At 36.2% G+C, this 15593-nt stretch overlaps 1 protein-coding gene across 38 annotated transcripts in view; it reads right to left on the reverse strand.

Moving 5' to 3' along the window:
- Window positions 1–2282: 2282 nt before the first annotated feature.
- Window positions 2283–15593, reverse strand: part of neb (nebulin) — a 65283-nt gene continuing 51972 nt past the window's right edge. For 28 of the 38 annotated variants that reach the window (XM_051120004.1, XM_051120026.1, XM_051120040.1 and 25 more), the window contains 12 exons: window positions 15217–15321; window positions 14585–14677; window positions 14089–14181; window positions 13321–13413; window positions 11067–11159; window positions 10527–10619; window positions 10034–10141; window positions 6296–6482; window positions 6080–6172; window positions 5668–5811; window positions 3634–3737; window positions 2283–3104 (listed from right to left, as the gene is read on the reverse strand). In XM_051120004.1, coding sequence (XP_050975961.1) covers window positions 2931–3104; window positions 3634–3737; window positions 5668–5811; window positions 6080–6172; window positions 6296–6482; window positions 10034–10141; window positions 10527–10619; window positions 11067–11159; window positions 13321–13413; window positions 14089–14181; window positions 14585–14677; window positions 15217–15321 — 1380 coding nt within the window. In that variant the 3' untranslated portion in view covers window positions 2283–2930. Of the gene's footprint in view, window positions 3105–3633; window positions 3738–5667; window positions 5812–6079; window positions 6173–6295; window positions 6483–9032; window positions 9204–10033; window positions 10142–10526; window positions 10620–11066; window positions 11160–13320; window positions 13414–14088; window positions 14182–14584; window positions 14678–15216; window positions 15322–15593 lie in introns of those variants that run through there. The other 10 variants (XM_051120020.1, XM_051120015.1, XM_051120007.1 and 7 more) reach the window with 9 other exon arrangements.

Here is a 15593-nt window from a genome sequence, read left to right on the forward strand (position 1 = left end):
AAATGAGACCTTAGTTGACTAGTGAACCATGTAATATCAAACAAGAAGTACTCTTTGCAAAAACCAATATGGCTTTCATCAAAGAAATATTCTGAGTAAATACTATTATAGGGATAGATCACTGATAATTAATGTTGGTCATCTCTAAAATTAAGATACTTTTTTATAATTAGATCTCTCATTATTGTTCACTCAAGCAAACTTCATGCTTCAAAAAGTTCGAAAATATGATAGAAACTTGTTTAATACAAGTGTTATGACAAGACTTGATTGATTTATGTGATTACCAGAAAACAGCTTACTTCCGCACTGATAAATAAGGTGGATACAGGTAGGCCAAAATTATAAATAAATTTTGCTTTTATGCTGAAAATTATTAGGATCTTAAGTAAGGCTCATGAAGATACTCTGTAAATTTCTAACCGTAAATATACCAAAACTTAATTTTTGATTAGCAGTACTCATTGTTAAGAACTTCATTTGGACAACTTTAAAGGCGATTTTCTCAATAGTGTTATTTTTTTTTTTTTTTTTTTTTTTTGCACCCTCAGATTACAGATTTTCAAATATTGTTTCTCGGCCAAACATTGTCCTAACAAACCATACATCAGTGGAAAGCTTCCGGTCTCATCCACTTCCAGCTATTTTTAGCTGCACAAAAAGCTCATTTTGCTGCTTGGTATTGCAAACTGGTGTGTCTTACCATATTATTTTAATGTATTATCTTAATTATGAACACACTGGTTTGTAGTGCAAACTGTTTTACCGTTTACTGCACTTCGATATTCTTCTCGTTATTTCCCTATGGTGGATTATGAACCGGACGTCTAACCCATTACCAGAAAACAGCTTACTTCCGCACTGAAAAATAAGGTGGATAGAAACAGTCAGTGTCCTAAAACGCGCGTTCAGAACTGGCATGCTCATTGGCTGATCTCGCCTGAAAAATAAGCTTTTTTTTAATGCTACTGGAGGATAAGGAACAATATTTATGCGGTAGTTGTCAGATTTCATTGGTGATTTCAAATATGAAATTTAATCGTGAGCTTGGTGAACAGTTTTGGGGAATTTGATGTTTCCCCGTTCAAATAGGAGCTGCATTTGCATGCCTGAGAGTTCAAGTCAAGTTCAAGTTAATTTATTTATAGGGCACATTTAAAAACAGCCACAAGGCTGACCAAAGCTGTATATAAAAAAAAAAATCTAATCCTATAATCTCACATAAAACATAAATTTAAAGACCAAAGGAATGACAGACAAGCATTCTGAAAACAGTAATAATCACAGCCATACTATAATGCCGTGAAAAGGCCAGATCAAACAAGTGTTTTTAAAAGGGACTTGAAAATGGAAATGGATGGTGCAACTCTAATCTCTAGCGGCAGATTGTTCCATAGCCGAGGCCCAACCACAAAAAAAAAAAGGACCTCGATCCCCTTTACATTTAAGTCTGGACTGAGGGACTAAAATGAGATACTGATGACTGGATCTTAGACTTCTAGTGGGACTTTAAAAATGCAGTAAATCTCAATTTACAAAAAACTGACCTTTATGGCTGGTTTTGTGGTTGAGAGTCACATATGTGACCCTGCATCACAAAACCAGTCATAAGGGTCAAAATTGAGATTAAAGCTGAATAAATTCATGAAAGCTGAATAAATAAGCTTTTCATTGATGTATGGTTTGTTAGGATAGCACAATATTTGGCCGAGATACAACTATTTAAAAATCATGAATCTGAGGGTGCAAAAAAATCAAAATATTGAGAAAATCACCTTTAAAGTTCTTCAAATAATGTTCTTAATGCATATTACTAATCAAAAATTAGGTTTTCATACATTTACAGTAGGAATTTTACAAAATATCTTAATGGAACATGATCTTTACTTAATTTCCTAATGATTTTTGCCATAAAAGAAAAATCAATAATTTTGACCCATACAATGTATTTTTGGCTATAGCTACAAATAAACCCCAGCGACTTAAGACTGGTTTTGTGGTCCAGGGTCACATATGGTAAATGGAAGTCCAAATGTGTTTAATGCTTAATTCATATAAATTATTTTATTATATTTTTGTACTTCATAAAGTGTGAAAATTTTGGTCAAGGGGACTTCCAACGGGGAGACAAAAATGCTCTTCATTTTGTGTTTGGAAGACGAATGAAAGTCAGAAGTTTATAATGACATGAGGGTGAGTATTTCAAACTTAAAAAGAAACTTTGACTTTGTTGTTGAGCAATTAAGTAATAGAAACTTCAAATCGATGACAGGAAACAGATAAACTGCAGAAGCGTGGTGTGCTTTATTAGCTACTGATTCAAGGTATACATCTTCCTCTAACCCCACACCTACGGAATCAAAGAAACAAAACACACATGCAAATAGTGGCCAGCCTTCAGCAAGGGAGGGAGGAGGCTTGTGTTTAACATCAATACATTTTCACTTTAGAGGAACTGATGGCCTGTCCTCAGCATTTTCCTCAAGTTTTTTTCTTTTTCATTTTCACGTGGCAGCATTAGTGCCGCTGTTCGGTTTTTATAAAACACTGAATTTCTGATTTCCTTTTCACATATAAAGTGAACCATGAGCCCATCTCTCGTTCTGCAAACGTCTCAGGATGGCCTTTGAATGTAGTGTGATTGCAATATACAAAAATAATGGGCTCCAGTTACTTAACTGCTAGAATAGAACAACAAAGATAAATACAATTGTCTGTGACTTAAATAGGTATGTATAGTGTCAGTTTCTCATGCCACAACCACAATAGACTTCGTGACATGGGCACAAACGAAATTTTCTAACAGTAATGAGGACAAACAGTAGCGTAACTACTTTGACTAACATTAGTACACATAAAATAGTTTTTTCTGTCTGAGTGGATATCAAACTCCCTCATCCACAGGGAGTTTGAGAGGGCAGTTGTTGTATTTAGATGGCTTCCACGTAGTTGGCAGGGAGCATACCGGTCTTTCCAGTACGCTGCACAGTGCCATACATCCAACCCTCATCGATGGACTGCACGTTCACAATGACGTCGCCGTCCTTGAAGGACACCTCATCGTTGTCGGCAGCAGCGTAGTCATACATGGCACGGACGGTTTTCTGTTGAAGAGAAAGAGGAGAATACTCAACAACCAACTTCACCGTATAATATAATTACTACTATATTGTATGTAGAGAATATGTGTAAACATATGATATTAGCATATGTGACCCTGGACCACAAAACCATTCATAAGTAGCACGGGTATATTTGTAGCAATAGTATGGGTCAAAATTAAAGATTTTCTTTTATGCCAAAAATCATTAGGATATTAAGAAAAGGTCATGTTCCATTAACATATTTTGTACATTTCCTACCATAAATATTTCAAAACTTAATTTTTGATTAGTAATATGCATTGCTAAGAACTTCATTTGGACAACTTTAAAGGCGATTTTCTCAATATTCCAGATATTCAAATAGTTGTATCTCGCCAAATTTTGTCCTATCCTAACAAACCATACATCAATTGAAAGCTTATTTATTCAGCTTTCAGATGATATATAAATCTCTATTTTAAAAAATTGATCCTTATGTGGTCCATGGTCACATATTATACTACTATGATTGAAATCTCTCTGTACTTACTCCAGTGGTTGAAGGATGTGAGGGGACAGAAGAAACGGTGGTCTGTTGTGTTGCCACAGAGGAAGATCTCTGCTGAACCTCAATTGTCTTGGTCTGTGTATAACCTATATGAAACAACAGCACAAGTTTAATTGTTTAAATTTCTCTGACACTTGTTAGCATTCAGATTTGGCCCTTTTTTAAATTCCTACAAGCAGTCTTCAATCATTAAGAAGTGTATAACAGCGGGAGTCCACATCTCTCTCGCCTCCCCTGAACCCACTGAGTTTTGCAAGGCAATGCCTCCATCGCAATATGATTGGATATGACTATGACTGGTTCATGCGATAATCCTGCCACTTGTGTTTGTGCGCGTTTTCAGTCAGTCTGAATGAACAATACAATGGTGTAATGGGAAGACCAATTAAAAAAAGTAAGCAAACAACTCACATACTTCTATATAAACACTTAGTTAAATCAAAATAAGATTCAAAATGGCCTGAAAACATGATCTGTGGGAGTTTTTAGGGAGTAATTGGCTTAGTGAAATTTACAGTAAATCTGTGTCTGACCAAAATTTACTGAGCTTTGAGAACTGATGATCCAAAAAATTAAAAAATAGTTAAAAGTCAAGTATTAAAAAGAATAGCTGAACATAAGTCCAAAAATGAAATACAGAGTTTAAATTGTTACTGGCTCAAGTTAATATTTTCTAATAAATATAAAACACAAAAACAAAACTTGATAAGATTCATACTTGGCTTTAGTACATTGATGTAAAAATGTAAAATAGATTTTTTTTTTTCTATTCCTGATAGTGTAAGTAATGCTTATGTAACCAAGAAAATGTGACTGGGACATGAATTTTTATATATATATATATATATATATATATATATATATATATATAGATATATAGATATATATATATACACATTGTTTATACATTTGATCTTTCATTCAGAAATTTCATATTCATTTGCTAGACACTACTGGAACTGCAAACAGGACTGAGTTCTATGGTCAGATTAAACTAAAAAAATGAGCTTTTTAGCCGCAAACACTCAAGATGGGTTTGGTGCACACAGGGTCAAAAAAGAACCCAATGTGTACAATGAAAAATACTGCTGCATCTTTAATGTTGTGGGCCTATTTTTCTGCCAGAGATCCTGGATATCTTGTTCAGACAGATGACATCATGGATTCTAACAAATACCAACAGATAAAAAATTTAAAACCCACTGTCCCTGCTAGAAACTTATAATGGGACGTGGTTGGATCCTCCAACAGGACAACGATCCACAAACAAACATCAAAAGAAAAATGGGTCACTGAGAACAAAACCAAGCTTCTGCCATGGCCAACCCAGTTCCCTGACCTGAACCCTATAGAAAATGAGTGGGGTGAACTGAAGAGGAGAAGCACCAGCATGGACTTGGAAATCTGAAGGGTCTGAAGAGATTCTGTATAAAGGAATGGTCTCTGATCTCTTATCAGATGTTCTCTAAACTAGTCAGGCATTATAGGTGAAGACTCAGAAGTGTTATCTTGTTTTAATGTTTTAATATATATAATATATATACAAATATATAACAAGCTGAATTATTCCATTAACATATATATATATATATATATATATATATATATATATATAAACTTATTTTTCTTTAATGTTGCCATGAAAATGAAGTAGTGACAAATTCTTTCTCTTCCATATTGTGGCATACATCTGAATGAAATGAAGTATTGAAAAAGAAAAAAAATGTAGGATGGGTTCTAAATTCTACCCATTGGTTGTTGATTGGATTTTGAGATGTGAGCATTTCACTCAATAATAAATGTAACCTTGCAGTCAACTGCAAAAAAGGGGTGGAGTGTAAGTTGACCTAATGATTAGAGAAGTCCAGCATTTCAATGAAAGATCCAGTCATAAAATTTCAACACTTTAAAAAATAGAACACATGGATGAATAATTTATAATGCATTCAGAAAATAAATTGCTGACTTTGAAGCTATACCTAGTTTCAAGACAAATCAAACACTTTAAACATGTACCGTGTAAAGCGGAGACACCAAAGCCATTGCTGTAGAGGGATGCGTGGTGGTCCACGTTCTCAGACACCTCTGACTTCTCATCGCCCACACCACTCATTGCGCTGGTGGAGCGGGAGTGCTCCTTACTGCGGCGCTGGGCTTGGACTGAACAATGGGACAAACATATTAACATTACCTCTTCTTTGATTAAATGTCTTCAGTCAAGGAAGGTGGCAGATAAGTACACATCCACAGTACAGGGTGTAAGTGATAATGTACAGTCGGCAGTTTGGCGGTCAATAAGCAAATGACTTCAAGCAAATGAAGTGCAGATTAAACACAAATGTCACAACTGCCCTATCAGAATCAACTATTCCTAAGAGCTGTTCTAATAAGGCCTTTCTAGTCCAGTAACAGCAGAGGAGTGGCCTACCTGACATCATGTGAAGACTTCTGGATTGAATGTTGTCCTCTGCAGGGTCATAGTCAAAGACAGAGCCTGGGTTTGTGCGCCACACACGCAGGTCTTTGAGAAAAAGGAAACTTAGTTTTAGTGAATGTCTCTATTGACTCATAGTATAGTAAAAGAAATCTGTTTCTAAACTCAGATGTGTTTAGTGTGTATAGGACACAGTATGGGTCAGCTGACCAGTGATGGTCTCCTGATCGTGCTCCTCTGCACGTCTCCTCTCCATTTCCACCACACGTCTCTGGATGCCGCGGTAGCTGATGTCACTGAAGTCCTGGGTGTTTCTCTTCACACGCTCAGTGACGGGGTCAGAGATGGTGGGGGTGAAACTGCCCTTACTCTTCTCAAAGTCCTGGTGGTATCTGACCTGATAGGACCAACAGACAGCAAAACATGAGGCAGGAGACACAAAATAACTGCTACAGTAAATAGGACTGGACTTGATTTTGTCCACTGGGAACTGACTTATTGTTTGCTATCTGCTATACTCTCATGAGAGTGACACGTTGCTGGAGAGGCAAGATTATTATCCCGCTCTAATGACAGGGGCACTGAAGAAATTACAAAGGCAAGATGAAGTTGATGTTTTGGATTAAAGATTAGAGAGCACACGAGTTTAAAAAAAAGGTGTACGCATAAATATAATAAACTCTGCAGTTTTTCATAAAAAAATAAGAATTGTCAGTCAAGTTTTATTTCATGGTGACATTAAGGCTGAAATAAACTACAGGATATTCGTCCAGATTTTTGTCCTGATTTGCCATTTGAAGGAGTCAAGACTAGTTGCCAAAAATTAATGCCAGCCTGCAGAATTCGGGCAGTCCGGTTTGATAGATTTCACAGAAAAATTACATAGTGTATGATGGGTACAGACTCAGACTATGCTTTTAACCATCTGGAGGAGATTAAAGATGTTTGATATTTTGAGATCATTTTAGAACATATACTGTTTTCGTTTGTCATGAGTCTCCTAGCAACAAGGCTCACGTTTCTGTTGTGTTCAGAATGACTTGAAAATCTGGTGGTGTTTGATCCTCAGTTGTTAGCAAACACCGGGTTTTAAGACTCGTATGACTTAATGTAACGTAAATGATGTCTCTCACTGAAATGTGTTAGAAAACCCATGAAAGATTTAGTTTATTTAAAAAATCATTTTATACATATTTTGGACTGTGAGGGTCGCCATTTTTTCGATGAAGTGAAATGGTTGCATTCGTTGAGCTACTAGCTCTACCTGTTGCTATTTTTACCACAACACAACTTGGAATACAAAATACTGATACGATGCCACATTGTGCAGTTTTAGGTTGTAATTTACAGTCGAAGGGCAACAAGAGAAGTGATGTAAGTCTTCACTGCCTTTTCTAGCGATAAGAAGAAGAGAAAAGAATGGGAAGATGTCTTACAACGAATAAAACTTCCTAAAGACCTGCGTCTTTGTTCTCTCCACTTGCCTGATGCCTTTGAAGCTTTTAGTAGACCACAGCTACTGAAAGAGCTTACAAACGGCAGAGACAAGAAACGCTAGATGCCATCCCGGCAGGATGTAAACATGCTGACTCTTGTCATGGTGCTGCAGCCACTGAAGGAGTTTCTCAGTGTGGATTTCACTCGATATCCAGGGGCGTTTAGATTCCTTGTGAGGAAAATCGATGGTACAGCATTTGGTTTAAAGGGGTCATTGGATGCAAAGTTCACTTTTACATTATGTTTGTACATTAATGTGTGTTGGCAGTGTATGTACATCTACCCTATAATGATAAAAATCCATGCAGTGGTTTTTAATTAATCTGTGAAAATAATATCTCCTTTTTCAAATCGAGTCATTCTCCTCAGATGCCTGTCAGTGTGGCGTCACACCGACAGAGGCCGCTCCCCCGCCTTACATCAGCTGTAACAGTACAACCTCCAGTGTTTCGATGCTGGAGCCGGGATATAAGCTAGACAAGAATATCTCCGATTGAGTAATTGAGGTGTTGTGTTGCTGGATGTAATAATGAACATAGTGGTCGTCATTTACTCCCGACATCTGAGCCACTGAAGATGCAGTGGATTACGTTTGTTTGTGAAGGGAAGGCGCCTCCTGATCTACATAAATGCGTCTATGTTCACGCAAATCATTCGTGATCCAGCTTCACCTACAGCAGAAGTGAGTATAAGGGTTTTTTATGAAAAGTTTTGCGGCTAAACGCGCTAAAAGCGGCTGAAGGAAACAATCTCCCAGCGCACAGCTCATCATGCCACAGAGAGAAGAGAGGGGCGGGGCGAGGAGAGCTCATTTGCATTTAAAGGAAAAATCCATCAGAATGGGTTGATTTTTGCAGAGCTTATTTTGACAAGGTAAAAGGGTGTTATTTTACACTACCATTGAGAATTTTTAGCCAAAGTATATTATAGACTTTTCATTAAGACCCTGAAGAATCATATCTTGTGGAAAATGGGCATCTGATGACCCCTTTAAGCTTATATCCATCAGCACCTGTAAGCTCTTTCATTGTGTAAGCTCTTTCACCTGTAAGCTCTTTTGCTGTGGTCATCGTATCAGTATTTTATTTTCTGAGTTGTGTTGCGGTAAACATAGCAACAGGTAGTGCCAAAAGCTCACAGAGTGCAACCATTTTACGTCATCAAAATAATGGTGCCCCCTATAGTATATGTATAAAACTATGTGGATTTTTAAAATAACGGAAATCTTTAATGGGTTTTGTAAAAATAAATAAATAAAAACAATAAATAAAATGTATGGTTTGGTATCTAACTATTACATGAAAGTGTCAGTTGCTATTTATTAGCCTACATCTAAATAAAAACCAGCAAAAACAGGATTTTGTCACATGAGCTAGATGAGAGTTACAATTTGTTATAAATGATGGATTTGATGCAGTGACTTATTTCTAGGGTCACTAGAGGGACTAGTATAAACAGATGGAGGCTAAAAGAGATGAGGAAAAGGGAATGTTTTATGGGTGGGATAGAGGGTCACACCGTAGTGTACCATGCTAATATTCTGTTGATTGCGTTTAACTCTCTCCATCTCTGGGGTTTCTGAAATAGCTGTTCCTACTCCCAAATCTTCCTTGTATTGGATCTTTAAGCACGTCGAGACAATGGGGCAAAAAATGGTAAATATGTTAATAATCTTCGAATATTAACATGTAAACACAAGACAAAACTTTGTTGAAATAAAACACAAAACACCAGAAAATCAGAAAAGTGAAGAAAATGTAAAATGTAAGAAAAGAACATGGATCTCTAGCAAGAAAAAACATATATGGTATGAGATTTTTGAACACTACCATTCAAAAGTTTGGAGCCTGGTAGCAGTTACCTAATACTTGCAGCAAGAATGCATTAAATCGATCAAAAGTTTCAGTAAGGGCATTTATAATACTATAAAACATACTATAAATTTCAAATTAATGCTATTCCTTTGAACTTTCTATTTATTAAAAAAATCATTAAAATATATTGCAATTAACTCCTATAAGATTTTGGCATGGTAATGGATATGACAATGTTAATGCATTTGGTATTGGTGGAATAAATCTGCTATGCTGCTGAATTGCTGCTGCTGTTGGTTATTGCTGCTACTGCTGCTGCACAGGAAGTACAAGAATTTGCTACCGCCAATACATACGCCGATACAGTGCTGTGAGTATTTAAGACATACTGCTGCTGAACAAGTAGCATATATAATAACCAATCACAGATATATACAGGTTGAGAATTTTTGTTCTTCAAGACTACTGTCAGTCGATGATATTGCATAACATAGTAACAACAACATTTGCTACCAGTTTTTTTGTAAGATTCAATTCCCAGTCATTTTTGAATGCAACAGGTTGACTTTCATATAATATAGAAAAATCAGTTCACTGAAATATACTGATAAAGGTCAAAATGTAAAACTCATCTTACTCCAGAGATGATACGCTGGGTTTCTTTAACACGTCTCATCTCAGGGGTGTCCAGCACAAAGGCGGCCTTGCCCTGCACTTGCTTACGGAAGCTGTCCGAGTACAGAACCTGGACAAAAGACAACACAGCACATTCATATATTAGAAAACATATCATTCTAGATTATGAACATGTAATCAAAACCCTGTGGGGACACGCCGGGAAATCAGGACATTAGACAGACAAAGCACATGTATATGACATCCCTCAGCACAACCTTGGGTGTTATTGTGATTTCAGACAGATGAATTAGAAGGATCTTCAAAGGGCTGGATTAAAAGTAGATGGGTCCCGGGATGAAGGTTTGTAGTGATGATGATCGCTTACAGCATTAAATTCAGCATATGAAGGAGTACAGTTAATATTATTAGCCTCCTAAGTGAAATGAAGGTATTAGAGCGGTTACATTCACAAGTGACACAAACACACACTCATGTCCTGTGGCTGTGAGTACCGAGCTAATCTGCAATTGGTTCCGTTTGACCCGCTCCATCTCTGGAGTGAACACCACAGGCGTTCCCTTCGCAGACAGGTCCTTATACAAAACCTAGAGTAGAAAAGAACAGCGCCCCCCAGAGGCCAGTCAGACACGAAACACCATGACAGACACAAGAGTTTTTGGAGAGCACAGTCACATCAAACGTCACACACAACACACAATGAGCTTATATCCCAGATTTAAAACTAGCAACCTGGTTGGGAGGGGAAAGCGACAAACGTGGGATACAAGAGCTCATCTGGTGTTGGATTAGCAACACTGCCTAGAGTTGAATAATCCTGTAAGTTTGAACTCACAGCAGAAAGGGGACCTAACTAGGGTGGGATATGATGTGGTCAATTACATTAGATGAAATGGGGTTACGGCATTACATTTCATACGCTTCAATTGTTTTGCACCAGTGATAGGATTGTATAAGTTGGAAGTGAACACGTATACTGGAAGCGTTAATGGGATCAGAGCCACTCTCAAGTAAACCCTGTGAGCTTTCACTACCGAGCTGATGTGCTTCTGATTCTCTTTGACCCGCTTCATCTCGGGGAGGTCCGGTATGGATGTGCCTTGACCCAGCGAATCCTTGTATTTTATCTACCCAAGGATTAATTTCAACATATCAAATAAACAAGACATGAACCACAACAGTGAATGAATGAACATCCACAAAGATGACATACACAACAATATTAGCTTTGTTCCATAACCATAGATACCTACATAGGCAGCTACCTTGTATAATTTCATTATAAGTGCCCATACAGCTGAGGTCAAAAGTTTACATACACCTTGTAGAATCTGCAAAATGTTCATTATTTTACCAAAATAAGGGAGATTATACAAAATGCATGTTATTTTTTTATTTAGTACTGACCAGAATTAGTTATTTCACAATAAGGTGTTTACATATAGTACACAAGATAACATACATACATACGCTTGATTCTTAATGCGGTGATGTTACTTGAATGATCCACAGCTGTGTTTGTTGTTTAGTGATTGTTGTTGTTTCATAAATCCCTTGATTGTCCTGAACAGTAAAACTGCCTGCTGTTCTTCAGAAAAATCTTTCAGGTCCCACAAATTCTTTGGTTTTTCAGCATTTTTGTGTATTTGAACCCTTTCCCAAAATGACTGTATGATCTTGAGATCCATTTTTTCAAACCGAGGACAACTGAGGGACTCATATGCAACTATTACAGAAGGTTCAAACGCTCACTGATGCTCCAGAAGGAAACGTAATGCATTAGGAAGTCGGGGGTGAAAACTTTTGATCAGAATGGAAATGTGTACATTTTTCTTATTTTTCCTAAATATCATTTTTTTTTTTTCATTTAGTACTGCCCTTCAGAAGCTACAGAATATGCCTACACGTTTCCCTGAAGAAAAAAAAAATATTTTTTACCCTGATCTTCAAATTCAAATGTTTTCACCCCCTGGCTAATGGGGGGTTTTCACCCCCTTCCTAATGCATTGTGTTTCCCTCTAGAGCATCAGTGAGCGTTTGAACCTTCTGTAATAGTTGCATATGAGTCCCTCAGTTGTCCTCAGTGTGCAAAGATGGATCTCAAAATCATGCAGTCATTGTTGGAAAGGGTTTAAATACACAAAAATGCTGAAAAACAAAGAATTTGTGGGACTTAAAGGATTTTTCTGAAGAACAGCAGGCAGTTTAACTGTTCAGGACAAACAAGGGACTACCACTATCACTAAACAAAAAACACAAACAAACAAACAAACAAACAAAAAAACAGCTGTGGATCATTCAGGTAACAACACAGTATTAAGAATCAAGTGTATGTAAACTTTTGAACGTCATTTCAACTATTATTTTCTCTTGTGGACTATATGTAAACATTTTTAATGTAAAATATCTTATTCTGGTCAGTACTAAATAAAAAATAACATGCATTTTGCATGATCCCTTTTATTTTGGTAAAATAATTAACATTTTGCAGATTCTGCAAGGTGTATGTAAACTTTTGACCTCAACTGGAAGTGTACTTTTCTACATAGGCATCAGCTTCATGTTCTAAACAAACAGTGTAAAATTAAACAAAGTTTCCATAAGAGCTTTTGGGTGAGGAGTGTGCTGATGATGCTTTAAAATGCTTCCTGCATAGGCAGCTCACTAGGTTTTGGAGCAAAGCTATTGTGTTTGTTAAGAAATCGTTGTTGATAACACAAAATTGAAACTACCAACGCTATCTTATGACCAATTCGTACGTGTTTTACAAGGTGGCTATCAATCATATGATTTTGTACGATTTGTCTAGACCCCAGTGACAGTTAGGTTTGGGGGTGGGGTTAGGGACAGGTCATTTGCACAAATTCATATGAATTAGGGAACTTAACGATTTTAACAAAAATCGTACAAATTCGTATGACCTCACTTGTAAAATATATACGAACTGCCATGAGATCGGGTTGAAACTAGATGTTACTTGCAAGGCTTTGTAAAATAAAAATAACAATTAAAGTTTATGGTTTGGTACCTAATTACTACAGGAAACAATCAGTTGCTAATTATTAGCCTACATCTAAATAAAAACCAACGAAAACAGGATTTTGTCACATGAGCTAGATGAGAGTTACACATATTGTTATAAATGATGGATCTGATGCAGTGACTTATTCTTGGGGTCACTAGAGGGACGAGTATAGTCAGATGGAGGCTAAAGGGTTTTTAGATGATGGAGAGACAAGGAACAGGGAATGTTTTATGGGTGGGATAGAGGGTCACACCGTAGTGTACCATGCTAATATTCTGTTGATTGCGTTTAACTCTCTCCATCTCTGGGGTTTCTGAAATAGTTGTTCCTACTCCCAAATCTTCCTTGTATTGGATCTTTAAGCACGTCGAGGCAATAGGGCAAAAAAAGATAAAAATGTCAATAATCTTTGAATATTAATGTGTAAAAACAAGACAAAACTTTGTTGAAATAAAACACAAAACACCAGAAAACCAGAAAAGTGAAGAAAATGTAAAACGTAAGAAAAAGAACATGGATCTTCAGCAAGAAAAAAAAAAGTATTATTTATGGTATGAGATATGAACACTACTGTTCAAATGCGTAGAGTCTAGTAACATTTTTTAATGTTTTCATTCAGCAAGAATGCATTAAATTGGTCAAAATCCTTTTATAATGTTACAAGATTTGAATTTCAAATAAATTCTGTTCATTTGAATGTTCTATTCATAAAAAAAAAAAAAAAAAAAATTACTATAGAAAACAGTTATATATAATAATAATAATAATTACTGGTTTTACTGTATTTTTCACAAATGCAAACAAATGCAGTCTTGGTGAATATAAGAGACCGCTTACAAAAACATTTTAAACAGTAGTGTATGAACATAAAAGAAAATCAGATAGTGGAGGGGAATATTTGGGTTATTTAGGGATGTTTATCCTTGAAAAACAACTGAAAAAGGGTAAAATGACACTTTAAAGAACATTCAAGAGTGAGAATATTAATTTGTCTAAACAAGGAGTCTTCTTCAAAGAGAAAAAAACACTACCGAGCTGATGTTCTTCTGAGTTTCCCGCACACGCTTCACCTCAGGAAGGTCGGATATAGATATGCCTTGACTTAGTGAATCCTTGTATTTAATCTAATACACGTTTCAGTCCATTAGTTGCATGGAACAGTTGAAAAGATAAAATAAGTGATAAAGACAGAGCATTGACATGTATGCAGAAGATTGAGAAGAAAAGAGAGGTTGAGTGTTTTAAACAGTGCAACACTAGTCAAGTCTTGGGACCAGTGTCAAATGAAGATGGATAAATGTATGGGCCATGTTATTTTATGGTATTTAAAATGATGAGAGGAAGTGGTTATTAATTTTAAACTCAGCGATAATATAATTTGATATTAATGGTATATATTAAAATGTATGTTTGCATTTGATATTAAATTTTTTAGGATGCTGATAGAATTTTGATTAAAATCAGGAGGCATTTTGGGGTCACTCCAACAGGAAGCAGGGTGAATGATGGAGTCACACCGCAGTGTACCGTGCTAATAGCCTCCTGATTGCGTTTAACCCTCTCCATCTCAGGGGTTTCAGATATGGCTGTTCCTTGCCCAAGCTCCTCTTTGTACTGGATCTTTGGGATTGTACAAGCATAAGGAGGCATTAACATTTGTTTTCGTTATCTCTCGGGATAAGTAGTTTTCAATTGTTTTGTCTGGGGACGCTTCAGAATGTGCCCTTGCAACATGAAAACAGACTAAACATTTGAACAGACAAAGAAACAAAAACATTTCAAACACACATCATTGAAGACAAACACAAACCAGCAACACAAGTAAGATGTAAAATATGTAAATATTAAGCTTGTAAAATGGTTAGACATATTGTTTAGGATGAAGAAAGGTCAACAGCGTCAAATTTGATGATTACCGTTAGTGGCTTTGCTAGTTTATGACTACAAGTTAATGACTACATTAGACTAAGGTCTGTTTAGGATATCTATATTTAGATGATATAAAAAGAGTTAACAAGAAATGTTAACTTGTGGTTGCAGTAGAGAAAAAAAAGGAAAAGGTGATGTAAAGCAAGAAGTCAGGACAGAAAAAGGACCAAAAAAAGAGGTTTGTGGTTAGAATGTAGTAAAAAAACAAAATATATATACTCATTAGGTACCGAGCTGAAATTCTTTGAATTTTCTTTAACACGAAGCATTTCAGGAGTGTCCTTTACTGCTGAAACTTTGCCCTTACTTTTTTTAAGGTCAATCTGGTACTGAAGCTAAAAAGAAAAGAGCACAAAGGCAGTCAAAAATGACACAAAAATGCAGCAAGAGAAACAGTGCAACCAAAAAATATTAAAAGAGAATTGTGATATAGACAACTACCTAAGAAATGTGTAATCTGCCTAGTCTTTTAATACCTGTCTCTTATTTTATTTCTCATAGGCAAACAGAAAAGACAGGGACCAAAGACAACAAAGGTACAAATATGACATTTAAGATAAGATGAATAACAGGAACATAATATGGACTGAACAGACATAATCAGACT

The sequence above is a fragment of the Labeo rohita genome, chromosome 9 (assembly GCF_022985175.1).
Source record: "Labeo rohita strain BAU-BD-2019 chromosome 9, IGBB_LRoh.1.0, whole genome shotgun sequence".
NCBI classification, from domain to species: Eukaryota; Metazoa; Chordata; class Actinopteri; order Cypriniformes; family Cyprinidae; genus Labeo; species Labeo rohita.